The sequence below is a fragment of the Rhodnius prolixus genome, unplaced genomic scaffold, assembly GCF_049639745.1.
Source record: "Rhodnius prolixus isolate KJV_2025 unplaced genomic scaffold, Rpr scaffold_6, whole genome shotgun sequence".
NCBI classification, from domain to species: Eukaryota; Metazoa; Arthropoda; class Insecta; order Hemiptera; family Reduviidae; genus Rhodnius; species Rhodnius prolixus.
Window position 1 is genome coordinate 38,489,022 of NW_027411634.1, and position 14,126 is coordinate 38,503,147.

A 14,126-nucleotide genomic window follows, 5' to 3' on the forward strand; every position below is an offset into this window, starting at 1 on the left:
TGTGTTGGACTATAACTTTTCTTTAAAACACTTTTCTGGGAAAATTCGATTAAAGGCACTTTTTGGCGACGGAAGTGGAGAAAAGGATTTTCTTTTAAGTTCTATTTCAGTGATAACATATGTATAAACATAAAGACCAAAAATACCTAACCTAACCTAACTAAGTATTGTTTTTGAGGAATCTTTATCATTTAAAAAAAACAATCTTTGCACCAACGTTTCGAACTGTAATTTCAATCTACAGGGCTAAGAAATAGAAACAGGATGTTGGGTGTTTACAAATTAAGATAGGAGCAGTTCTTGACCAGATCTTGGTAAAATTCGTGAACACCCAGATCTCCCAATTTTGCTTCGTAGCCTTGGAAGAAGAATGCCCCCTAAATATAGTTGAAAACGTTGGGCGTAAAGATTTTTGTAAAATCTCTATAACTGACCAAGCTTAAGATTCCTCAAGGTCTAGTCAAGAACCACACATTGCAATTGCATTGACCTGGAGGAACCAAAGCTTAACCTACACAGCGCTTTATGTCTAGAATGTGACTAAGGGTAGTCCTGGGCGAACTCCGCTGACTTACTACAACTAAGAGCCTGGCTGGGCAAAGCAGTCGTTGTAGAAGTGTGTAGCAGCTTTGGTTAGAGCCAGCCAGTTACGCATAGTGTGAACCCATAACTAATTGCTACGTGACTCCAAATCGTTCATTCAGATTAGTAAAGTAGACTTAGTAACCGGATATCATGTAAATTCTTATTTTATTTTTTTAAAGGCGCGTCAACATCTTAGGTCATTGGCGCCTGGAGCTTTTTCTTTTCCGTGCAATGCCGGTCTCCGGACTTTCAGATAACTCTGTCCATCACGGGAAGTGACGTTTAAGCTGCACTAGGAAGAGGAAGTGTAAGGGCCAGCAGCTAGATTCGTATTCTGGAATCCAGGACGCTAATCCCTTCCCTGTTATTTTTTTCTGACTAACATTATACTAATTTCTGATACCGTAGATTATACTGTTATAATTATAAATCTATGAAACGTATATACAAAGTTTTTTAAAGATCTAGCCGGACGTTGATTGCAAGATCATGCACGTCATTTTTTTTTGTGCGTTGCGCATGTTCGTGTATGAGATAGTATCATATCCCACTTCCAGGATGATGGTGATAATGATGATGAATGGAGGAAGTGCGAGTGGAAAAGTGACTAACCTGAAGGACAGTAGCCAGGACAGTTGGCACGAAACGGAAAACTCTCATTTCCTGTCATTTAGATGGTAATAATTATAAAAGCAAACAGGAAGAGGGGACTCCAAAAAAAAACCTGGAACAGGCTTTGAAATCATTGTCTGGAGAATCAAATACTCGATCGTGTAATTTTGAAATTGTTATGAAAATTACTCACCAAAATTGGCCAGTGACTTTTCTTAAAGTTCACCAGAAATGATTTTCCTCCCCATTTTTCTTTCTCACGTTTTTATTTTCTAAATGATGAAATTATTGCAATTTTTCACCGAAAATGTTCGTTTTGTAGTCCTCTAAGTTTGAAAAGTGTTTTCAGACAGATTTTGTGTGTGTGTGTGTGCAAATCCCATGGAGCCTTATCGGCTTGCTTACTAAAGCCTACCAAGTTATTTATGCTTTGAACTTGAATTTGGGATCAAGTGCCTAAGTATTCCAAAGTTCCACTTTTTTTTTTTGTGACGTTAAGTCCCCGGTCTGCGTTTCGTGAACATGATTGCTGTCACTGTTGATGCGCAGTTTCCTTTTTGTGGCATTGGTAACTTCTTAAGTCCATCAGTGAGTCGGCTGGTTGCTGTTGCCGAGTGTACTGTGAGATGTTCAGCTTGCAGAACAAGATTGACTTGTTCAGATTTTTAAAGGAGTTGACATGATATTAAATAATGCAGTGGTGGGCGTAGATCCTTGAGGAACTCTTGCTGATAAGAGATAAGGAGGAGATGGGACAGAGTTTATAAGAAATAAGGGATTTTTTTTTTTTTTAAAAGAAGTGTATCAATTTCAAGTGGCATGGACGAAAGTTGTACATAATCAGACGGTACAGCAAGCCTGCGTTACCTTTCAAGATGTAAGGGGACACTACGTCTAACGAAAGATGGCAAACCCTTGGCTGTAAATTGTTTAAAGTGTAACTGAATTCATCTAGTTACAGTTCCGACACAGCTGCTTGCGTCATATTGGGTTAAGTTCACTTTTAAAATTAAATATTGTTCAGTAGGTATATATTTTTTCTTTAACAACACAATGTGCAAATTTTGTGACAGAACTTAATGCTACATCAGGAATTACAATTGGTTGGTCAGGGAAAAAAAAATTAAATATGTACGATAATTAAGTTGGCGTGACTGATAATTAAATTATTATTTTCTAGAGTGTCTTCTCAATCTAGGCAGCTAGACATTTCGCAATTTCCGGACGTGAGGAGAGAGAGACAGAGAAAAAAAGGACGGAAATTGGACCTAGCGCACACTCTAATGAGAGTTTCTGGCAACTAAACTATTACGCACTATACTGCGCCGATTGTTTTCCTCCGTCACGTTCGCCAAAACGCCTTCGGTTAATTTATTACCGAAATTTAGGTTATTAACAAAATTTACATTTATTTCTAATATCGGACGGTCTCTTAAATGAACTTGTAATAAATACATTTGGCCATGCCTTTATAATTATTAAAAAAACCAAAAATTATTTTTAAGTTCAGTTTTACTAAGGAGGAAGTACTGCTTAATTTTCAATTAAAATTTCCTGCCAGGAAGTGCAACTTTTAAAGTTTCCTGTATACAAAAGTTGGTTATATAAATTAGTGGAGCTTTTGTCACGAGCGTTAATTATTTATTTTGTTTTTTTAATTTAAGGCGGATGAGGATTTGGGCCCCTTTTTTTTCCAAGCACTACCCATTTCCAGATAATGTCCTCTCGTTCAGACACTTTCAATCACTGGACAATGTTCTCTCGTTGAGTTTTTAATTTTGTTTGTTCCTATATATTAATTATTATTTTTAAACAATACACAAGAACATTATTATTTATGTATTTAATAATTTTTTATTAAGTATCAGTAAAGATATTTATCTGTTTTCTTATAATTCACTGTCCTGCTTCTTTCTCATTCTATCCTTTCTTTCTCTTATCTTATTAAGAAATTACTTGCATCTTACGATGTGCAAAATTCCCAACGCTGTACTTCCTTCTACAAACACACGTGCACACAATGTATAGACAGCCTCGTGGTGCTTGTAATATCCTCTTTCAGATGATCCTGCTAAAAACAGTTCTGGAATTTTCCAGTCTTCTCTTAAATATTGATCCTTCTCTCTTCTATCTGGGAATGTGATACATGGAAGTCTGCCTGCCACATACTCTAGTCTACACTATAACCGGACTTCCTATGTGATATTTATGTTTATTTATTTATTATCTTAAATTTCTTTTGTTCTTTCCGGAAAAGTCTTTAATGTTACAGGAAACCGGTTACAATTAATTAAACCAGGAATACCATTTTGTTTACTCTATTATAACTTCTCAAAAAAGATTAACAAATCGATAAGAGCCCGCAAAGATCATTAAATTTACGTCTGAATAAAGACAATGAACTGAGAATCAAAGATAGGACACCTGTTTGATTGTAAACAGAGTAGAATACCTAGCTTGATATAACGGCGCCGAAAATTTGACAAATATGGATTTTTTGAAGTATGTACTCTCTATTTTTGTTATGTTATGTGCTTAATTTGTAGGTTCTTTTTCGGAAAAGTCATTAATCGTTCAAAGAAATCGATTAGGTTAAATAAAATCGCAAAATGGAGATCGTAAGTTTAACGAAAAATCGATCAAATGCACAGTTTCTTCGATTGTTTAAAATTTTCATTCTTTAACCAGTTACTTAAACAATATCGATCAAAAATATTCCAAATTATTTTTCAAACTTTTGCAGGATGGTCAGTAAAGACAACCATAAGAGAAGGAGGCTGTTCTCGAACGACTCCACGATGTGTGGTAAAAACGGAACCTGGTCAGCCGACTCCCTGTCAAGTGCAAGAAGTGACCACCAGTTGTAAGACTACCTGTACGGATCTGCAGGCTTCCAGTCCGCACGGATCCTCTCCATCTTCCTCGTCCTACTGTGTACTGGGCCGGGGCATCGTCTCGCAAAGAAACTTCTACAGCACGTCTTCTTCATCAACTTCATCCTTAATGGATGGAAATAAAAATGCTAGAGGAGGTAAGAAGGAGGATTCAGATTTTTTTATTTTTTAAATTTCCAAATATTGAGGTGTTTGCCAGATCGATGTATTAATTTTGATTGCTTTTACTGTTTGCAATCTTTACTTTTGTTTTATTTATTATTGGTTTTAAAAATGGTTTTTCGCTAAAGACAAGACAGGCTGTTGTCGCACAGAACTAGGAGAATATAGAGTTCTTGATGAAGAAGCAGGACGTTGTAAGTGGGAGTTTGGAATCTCCAGGATGATCAAGATTGTCTCATTTTAATATAGAACATTATTTTTCTTTAAATTATTTAAGGCTCCAGTATTAAGACTGATAATTCCACAATTCGGGGTGGAATAATGAGGAGCATTATCAATGACAGAAGGGTGACTAAGGTTGCTTTACACATTCCTCTGGACTCCATTAAAAACCTGCTCAAATCTATCCTACCTATCGTTGCGAGTACCCTATATTCGCAGCAGAGGCATGTATTCAGGACGGTAACTTCCTGTACCCGAAGACGGGACTTCTAGTAAAATTTTGCAAGAATACACCAGACTGGAGGGACACGGAAGAATTAAGAAGTTTTTGGTGCTTCTTTTTCATGCTTTTCTCGAAAACTCCTAACTGAAAATTAAAGCATTTTTTCCCCGATTTATTACAGGAAGTACGACGGGAAATATACCGGTCGGGATAGCCATTGCCAGACAGCGAGTCCAACAGCAAACCACTCCACCGCCTCTCAGTAAGTCCTTTTTTTATTTTTTAAAAAAAATACATATGTATATGTATATTACACAACTTAGAATTCAATTTTAACATTACTTGTCGTAATAACTCCTTCAATGCATGCTCCTAAGAAACCTTAGCAATTTCATTTGCTCAATAAGAGCGTACATATACTACATTCAACTAATCAGAAATACTCTACAGAACATGTAAGGATTCCACACGTGTGCTTACCATTTAGAACTTGAAATACGCACACTTTTACAAACATTATATTCAACAATTTATGGGTCTACTATTTCTTCTTACAAAAAAAAAAAAAATTAGTAAAATAATCAGCTGTTTTCTTTCATAACTTAGTATAAAATAATCAGCTGTTTTCATTTAATGAAAAACTATTATAAAAGTTAGTAAAATAATCAGCTGTTTTCATTTAATGAAAAACTATTATAAAAGTTAGTAAAATAATCAGCTGTTTTCAGTTAATGAAAAACTATTATAAAAGTTAGTAAAATACTCAATCAGCTGTTTTCATTTAATGGAAAACTATTATAAAAGTTAGTAAAATAATCAGCTGTTTTCATTTAATGAAAAACTATTATAAAAGTTAGTAAAATAATCAGCTGTTTTCATTTAATGAAAAACTATTATAAAAGTTAGTAAAATAATCAGCTGTTTTCAGTTAATGAAAAACTATTATAAAAGTTAGTAAAATAATCAATCAGCTGTTTTCATTTAATGGAAAACTATTATAAAAGTTAGTAAAATAATCAGCTGTTTTCATTTAATGAAATAATACTACAATATATTTCATTATTTTAATGCTTTATTGATATTGTTTTTTGTTTTTTTCTTTTTAAATTGATAAAGGATAAAAAACCAAAAGTACCCTCGTGTTTGTCCTATATATTCAATTACAATAGAGTACAAGCTATGGTTAAATAATAAAAGGTCTATTGTGTTCAAAAAATGGTTTTTATTTGGTTAAGGGTATTTTTGGTAACTTTCGATTTGCTATCTTTATTGTTTTCTGTTTTGTTCTTGGTTAGTTGTTTTTTGCACTCGTTTTGCAATCGTCTTAAATTGAGATGCTGAGTTTTTACCTTAAATAGCCGGTACTGGGGGACTCAATAGTCTGGACTTGTATGTGCATATGTATGTGAACTATCCATCAAGAGCTTCATAACGTCGTTGCTACTTCTCTCTGTCCATTCTAATCCATTAATCCATCAGCTCTCATCTTTTATTCTTCCTCACAATGCTATTCGACATCTTAAGTGGCGCCGAACCGCTTGATTTCTTCAAGACTCTTGATATTTATCAGCTGATTTAAAAAAAAAAAGGTTTTTATTTTTTTAGCGATTTTATGTATTGTCTTGAACTTTTGTACCCATTTTAAGGTAAATGTAGATCTAATCATCTTTGACAGGAAACTCTGTATTTAAGAGGAGGTTCTTAGGAAAGGGTAAATTTACTAACGGAAAGAATATCCGGCAACCGGATGTACCGCTGTACGAACTAGGTTTTTTGGGGTTTTTTCCTTAATTCTCTAGTGTACTTGAACGGGTTTCAAGCGAACTGCTGGGCTTTATCACTTAGGTTTCACACTTTTTCTCACGAAATGTTCATTTTAGTTGGGTTCTTGAAAAGCATACGTCATGCTACTCATGCTTGAGAGGCTACGTCATGCTTCATGCGTAATTCAAATTCAAAACTTTCAATAAAATTTAATTTTATTCCAAACTGCGATGAATAAAAGTCACGTGAGAATTCTCACCAGATTGTTTTTTTCTCTAATCTTCATAGAAGATGAACTGGACTATTACCACCGTCTTAATGAGAGAAAGAGATAAAAAGAGAAGAAGTTCTTTACGATTTCGAAACCCATTGCGCACTTACAGCAGATGGTGAATTCCGCGCCACAGTCATGACATCTGTACATCTGTACCACCATGTTCATTTATAATATGTCTTTTGTATAAGTAACTATAAGATCGGCTTACTGTGAACATCATGTACGCTGTTTCTTCATCTTCACTGACGTCATATATACAGTAGAAAGAAAGCCCTTCCAATATGGTGGGATTTACATAATAAACGAACATGTGTCTCACTGGGGTTGCTATGGTAAAAAAAACCACACTCACACGACTGCCTGCCGTCACAATATACGTAATTCCATAATGCTTAGGCATTTTCTACTAAAAGAATTTGTTGACTTCCAAATATTCACTTGCGCATAATCAAATTGTACTGCTAAGAGAGCCGTGACGTCACAGCTCCTCCAGAACCCATCGAAAATCAATAATCCCTTAGAAAAAGCGAACTTATATCCTAAAAAAAAAAAGTGATGTTCACGTGAAATCCTTTTATTTAGCCTAGGAAATCACAGGAAATCCCCCCCCAAAACCCATTCTCTTCAGAACCTAGTTCCGGTGGACTGATATTCTACTAATACCGAACTTTTTAATCAATAAATCTTACGCAAATTTAAAAACTGAACAGTTCACTGAGACGACACACCAGAAGTTGAGCCTAGCTTCACCTTAAAGTAATATCCTAACATCAGTATACTAAGTTAGTGCTCCATCCGGTGTAGTGGCCACATCCTGTTTATTGATTTTCTTGCAAGTTGTGCAGTTTCGAGCATATATTTAATTTCTGTTAATATAATTATACAGGTAGTACAGTATACCCTGAAATGGTGATTTTCAAATGAAGCCCCTCGTTCCCAAGACATCGTTTATAAATGAAATTTCCTCCATTGTACACGCTTCGGCGGAACATATGCTAAAATTGGAACTAAATTTCCGCGTAAATTATTTAAAATAAAAATTACCGGTCCCACTTGTATAAAATAAGTATACTAAAGTTTAAAAAGGAAATCGGTTGAGTTGTTTTCCAGAAATTAATTTAAAAAAAGAACCAGAAAAGTTGTACTTCCGGTTGCTAGAGAGTTTTGATAACTAACTTAGTTAGGTCTCCTGGGTTTAGAGTTCGCTAGTGTTCTCATACCTACACAGCCACACAAATCAAAATGGTAGAACTCCCAATTATAATAAGCAATAGTTTTATAGCATTACAGCAAAATTTAGAATTTATTTTTATGAATTTAAATTATGCTTCCGTCTTCAGCTCTACAATTTTTAAGTTGTTCTCTTCCTAAATTTAATGGTACAACGACTAACGAGTCCTTAAAAGAAATAAGGAAGACAGACAGAGACAGAGAGAAAAAAAAGGGTTTTTTTGGGAAAGTATTTCTGCAATAAATTGGAGGGCGTATCAGTCTGGAACAGCCACTTCATTCTCTCCACCCCCGCACTGCCAACGTGAGATCTCCCAGCAAATCCACTTATAGGTCTCTCTCTCCCCCCTATTTACCTCGCAGTCCCTCAGGGGTGATACCACGTCCTCTCTTCCACTATACGAGTAATATTGATCCCTTATCTTTCGTCACATCAAAAAAAACTTTTGGGCTATAAATTAATACAAAAAACTTAACCCACATTTTGTTAAAAAAAATGATTCTATTTCTAAAACTATGTATAATGGGGGTCAACTTTTTGTACCAGTAGGTTTTACGAGGTAATTATGAAATGGTTTTCTTGTAAAGTTATGTTGCAAATATAATCACAACCACTTGTGAGAGTCCGGAAACAACATTATTTTTTTAAAACTGGCCAATGTTTACACTCATTAGTCGGCACTTTACCGAAAAGTGTCTTTCCGGTGTAATGTGGTTTTATTATTGTTTATGTTAATGAAAAAAAAATTATTTTTTTTTCCACTTTATTAGTCATATTTACAACAAATGTTGCATCAAGTAAATTTGATGAAACTGGTTCAAGTTCCCGTGAAAGTCATGTTAAGAGCAACCACCTATTGGTGAAACTCTTTCTCAGTGGATATTCACATCAATAGGTCCCTAGGCCACTTCCGCTTCAAGCGACGAGGAGGATTCTCTGGAAGGTGAGGAGAGGAGAGCTGTTGTACAAGAAGATTTAGGATGGAGAGCTAGGAGGTTGTGAAATTTTTGCGATAGAGAGATTTTATTAGATCAGAGACAAAGGGGATGTGAAGGTCACAGTGTGTATGGTAAGGTTAGAAATGTAGAATGGAGCATTCAGGATTTTCCGTAGGATTTTAGACTGTGTAGTGGTCTGCAGGCGTTTGGAGTTGGAGGGTTAGGTTGAGCCCCACACTAATGAAAATTAAATATGTTTTCCACATCGAATCGCAAAACAATTTATGATTTAAAACAAAAATAATTTAGTTGAAATTTTTAAAGCGACGGTACCAGATATTTATTGTTCCATTTTGAGATTGAGTGTTCTTGAATTCGTTAAGTTTTGTTTGTTTTTGTAGTTGGATAAGTTAAAAAAAAAAGAAAAAAAAGTAAACTCAGTCAGAAAATTTATTGGGAGGTGGCGACCCCTCAAAAAAAGAAAAAGAAAAACCTTTGAAAGTGACGTAATATAATAGGAAATGAAAGTGTACGCAGAGGTCCGGGGGTGGCCAAGCTAGCCAGTGCCTAGATAGCAGCAGGTTGTGCATTAAGGTGGGTAGTGTGCAATGTCACCCTGTAGAGAGAGAGAGGGAGAGCGAGAATCCGCGGGCGCGCGCGGTAGTGTGTGTATGGTTTGTTTACAATTCGAGCGGGAGAAGTGCAGAGCGCGGGAAACCGGCTCTCATTGGGGTGCCCAGTCCTACCAACAGCACTCACATATCGACCAGAACGTAAGAGAGAGTATGTATCCCCTCCACACTGAAATCCCCCCCCCCCTAGACGCGCTAACTGCGCCTTGTTCATATACCTTGCTCTCTTGCTGTAGTTCGCCATCAATCGCTACAGCCAACTTTGCTAGCCACTTGTTCATCCATAGCTCGGCGTCTTGCTCTAATCATATCCTACGTCAATGTGCGTTGACCGACCCCCCCGCCACTTTCAGAAATGTATTTACATTTTTTTTCACTCATTTCAATGGACTTGCAATGTTGTGTAATAATTGATTGACAAATAACAATTTGTGGCTGTTATTATTCCCAAATTGATTACTTCCTCTCCAGAACACGCGATTGTGACGGAAGTTTTCACCGGGAAATACCAAAATGGTTCTTCACAAATTGGTCTGTGTTTTGTGAGTGTGTCTGTCTGTCTGTCTATCTGACCCACCATTACTCAAATGTTCAGAATTTACGGCAGATTTCTAAGTTAAGAATCTTGAGCGTTTCAGCCAATCAGGAAGTTTTCTAGCAGATTTAAAAAAAAAAAAATTATTTGGCTCATCAGAGCGGCTCCAGAGTGGTCCATTTAACATTTTTATGCGTATATCATCAAGTAGTATTTGAAAAAAAAAAAACGTTATAGAATTGAGTAAACAGGAAATAACGTGTGACAGGCTAGGGGCCCGATAATGGAAACACCCTTTTTTAGTTATTCTCAGTGTTGTGACGTGACGATATATATCTCAACCAATCTTGATATCGAATAGTCCCTTAAAGTTGGGAAAATTCGATTAAAGCAGAAGAGAAGGGTGTTTTTTTTAAAGCTTTTCTTCTTTAAAAGTGCCATTACTGTGCAGTCTTGCTAGCCAATAATAATAATTAAATAAAAAAAATATTTAAAACTAAATTTCCAAATTTAAAAGAAAAATTGCCTGACCTGAAGTGTTACGCAGGATTCTAAAGGACTTTAAATGCGGTGCTACCCTTTTGACCGTACCACTTATCTATCAATATAGCACAATAGAGGCGGAAGTAAAAAATATACCTTTTTACTTCTTTGCCAATAGACTTTGAAAGTGAACAATAGATTTATTTCCGTTTTTATTATTGATTTGACAGCTACCCGTACTTTAGTGTGTGGTGGAGTTTACCTATAGAAGGGTAATAACAATAACTCAATGTGCTGGGCAGGCGTACACACAGGGGCAGAACTGGGCCCCTCACATTTTTTTAAAAAATATTTTGTTCATTTCTATATTTATTTATTATTTTTTAAAAATATTTTTCATATTAAAAACACAATACTGACAAGCACTAGGGTTCGCCTAGGTCAGGGGTCGGCAACCTATCTTAAGTAGAGACCCATTTCTCCTTAAATAATCTTAATAAATCTTACCAAGAGCCGCAAGGATGATAATGTAAACAAACTCTGTAGATCATTTGTATTTATAAATTATTATTTTATGATATTCAATAACATTTAAATGTTTTATATATTTATTTTCACTTATTACAAAGTAAATAATCAAATAAATAATAACTAAACCTGTGTTTGAATGAAAATGGCGGCAGTCTTATATATTACGTACTGTATTTTAATATAATTCTATTAATTTCAAACCTCACATTTACTTAAAATTCACATTTAAACTTTTTTTTAAAAAAAAAAAAAAAATCTTTACTTTAATAAATGAAATTTTCATTTTGTTTCAATAAAATTGAAATATACAATTTATTTCGGACAGGCTGAAGAGCCACCAAAATTTGGATAAAAGAGCCGCGGGTTGCCGACCCCTGACCTAGGGTTCAGTTCGAGTCAACCAAGGGGGCACAGGCTAGCCAAAAATTTTGGCACAGTGCAAATGATCTTTAAAATAAAATTCATCTTGGTGAGGACTTAAAAATATTTACAGAATTTTAAGCGATAAGTGAACATCAAACCCAAATCACAGCACAAAGGGGAAAGAAAGAACATACATTTAATAGGAAGGCCACAAGTTCAATCATAATTTATCCTAGAAGTTGCCATAAATTTAAAATGTTGGTTCGTGCGTTTTGAGCCGGTCAGATGTGGAAAATCTCTGGAGGAAATTCAAGGAAAACCAAGTTATTTTATTGCTTTTACTTTACCCTAAGGTTTCGAGAGTTTTCGTCGAAAATAAAGCTTTTAGTAGTTCTTTTTTTTCGAACTTCATCAATTATTCCTGTAATTTGATAAATTTTGCCCATATTTAGGGGGCCCCCCTTAAAGCGGCGAAAACCCAAAATTGAAAATTTCCATCCTTCCCTTCCGCTAGTAAAACAAAAGTAATAAAATAAATCCATACGGTTATAAACTGTAAACAAGGGCTATGTTTCGCGATAAAACACAGAACAAGAAAAGATAAAAAGTAGGCGATGGTACAAATATTGTCGTAGCAGCAACAGCAACAATAAGAAACTTTATCAGCTGGTTGAGGTTATACAGTATTAGGTTATGGTGGAGTGAGGTAGTACGATGATGATGCTACAGTGTGAAGAAAGTAGGTACGTACATTGTGTTGAACCTTCTATTTGTTTGATTTACTGGAGAAAAACTTTACTGGAGTCGAACTGTTCGTGTATGTATTGTCCCTTTTTATTTATGGTCTCTGTATTCCTTAAAATAATATTTATTTAGGTGGTTAGAGTATAAAATAAAGAAAATACTTTTGATGGCGTCTCACTGACCGCGATGTATACAAAAAGTAATTAGTGGTTTTATTCTGTTTACAACTAATAACTAACTCTTCTGCCCTTATTATTAGTATCACGGTTAAACCCTTAAATTTACAAAACTGTGAACATAAACATATGTACTTATATTCACAACGTAGTACCACTTAAATATCTCTTTAACAAAAACTAACAGTTTAAAAAGATAAGCATAATGGTTGATTAAATGCTAAAAGGTGCACAAGTCAGTAAGTACCCTTTTATTAATACTTCATTGATACCATTTGAGTCATTTTACTGCATTAAATTTTTATAGAATTTATTAGATGACACAGACCCTAATGCTGGCTATTTTAAAGGTAATTATATAGCTAATAGTTTCAAAAACTTCTATGTGATAAATGCTTACAACATACATCAATGATTTTATTTATTTATCTATTTTTTTAAATAAAAATCGTCGGTTTAAGTTCATTCACTAATACACTATTTATTAGTCAAGCGTTATTAATACTAGGTAATAATTAATAGAAAACTATATTAAATAATATAGTTTTCTATGATTTGCAAAACCTCCAAAATTAAACCTTCTATATCTCGCCAACTATTATCTCTAAAACATTGTGATTTATACCAGTTATAGAGGAAACTATTCTCTACAATTGGGTAAAGAAATCATTGAATTCTGATCAATAGAAATAGAAATATAAAGGTTTGAAATTTGAACGAAATACAAACACTCAAAACTTTAACCTTCTATATCTCGCCAACTATTATCACTAAAACATTGTGATTTATACCAGTTATAGAGGAAACTATTCTCTACAATTGGGTAAAGAAATCATTGAATTCTGATCAATAGAAATAGAAATATAAAGGTTTGAAATTTGAACGAAATACAAACACTCAACACTTTAACCTTCTATATCTCGCCAACTATTATCACTAAAACATTGTGATTTATACCAGTTATAGAGGAAACTATTCTCTACAATTGGCTAAAGAAATCATTGAATTCTGATCAATAGAAATAGAAATATAAAGGTTTGAAATTTGAACGAAATACAAACACTCAAAACTTTAACCTTCTATATCTCGCCAACTATTATCACTAAAACATTGTGATTTATACCAGTTATAGAGGAAACTATTCTCTACAATTGGGTAAAGAAATCATTGAATTCTGATCAATAGAAATAGAAATATAAAGGTTTGAAATTTGAACGAAATACAAACACTCAAAACTTTAACCTTCTATATCTCGCCAACTATTATCACTAAAACATTGTGATTTATACCAGTTATAGAGTAAACTGTTCTCTACAATTGGGTAAAGAAATCATTGAATTCTGATCAATAGAAATAGAAATATAAAGGTTTGAAATTTGAACGAAATACAAACACTCAAAACTTTAACCTTCTATATCTCGCCAACTATTATCACTAAAACATTGTGATTTATACCAGTTATAGAGTAAACTGTTCTCTACAATTGGGTAAAGAAATCATTGAATTCTGATCAATAGAAATAGAAATATAAAGGTTTGAAATTTGAACGAAATACAAACACTCAAAACTTTAACCTTCTATATCTCGCCAACTATTATCACTAAAACATTGTGATTTATACCAGTTATAGAGTAGACTTTTCTCTACAATGCGGTCAAGAAATTATTAAAATCAGAACGATAAGGAGAAAGATACAGAGGTTTGAAATTAGAACGATTTGCCAAACCTCCAAAATTGTGTTTTGCTTTGGTTAT

At 34.3% G+C, this 14,126-nt stretch overlaps 1 protein-coding gene across 7 annotated transcripts in view; it reads left to right on the forward strand.

Annotated features, from left to right (window-relative positions):
• wge (BAH domain and coiled-coil containing protein winged eye) overlaps positions 1 to 14,126 on the forward strand; it is a 205,445-nt gene that overhangs the window by 153,403 nt on the left and 37,916 nt on the right. For 6 of the 7 annotated variants that reach the window (XM_074140775.1, XM_074140774.1, XM_074140773.1 and 3 more), the window contains 2 exons: positions 3,941 to 4,228; positions 4,880 to 4,960. In XM_074140775.1, the coding sequence (XP_073996876.1) occupies positions 3,941 to 4,228; positions 4,880 to 4,960 (369 nt within the window). Of the gene's footprint in view, positions 1 to 3,940; positions 4,229 to 4,879; positions 4,961 to 7,311; positions 12,196 to 14,126 lie in introns of those variants that run through there. The other variant, XM_074140778.1, reaches the window with a different exon arrangement.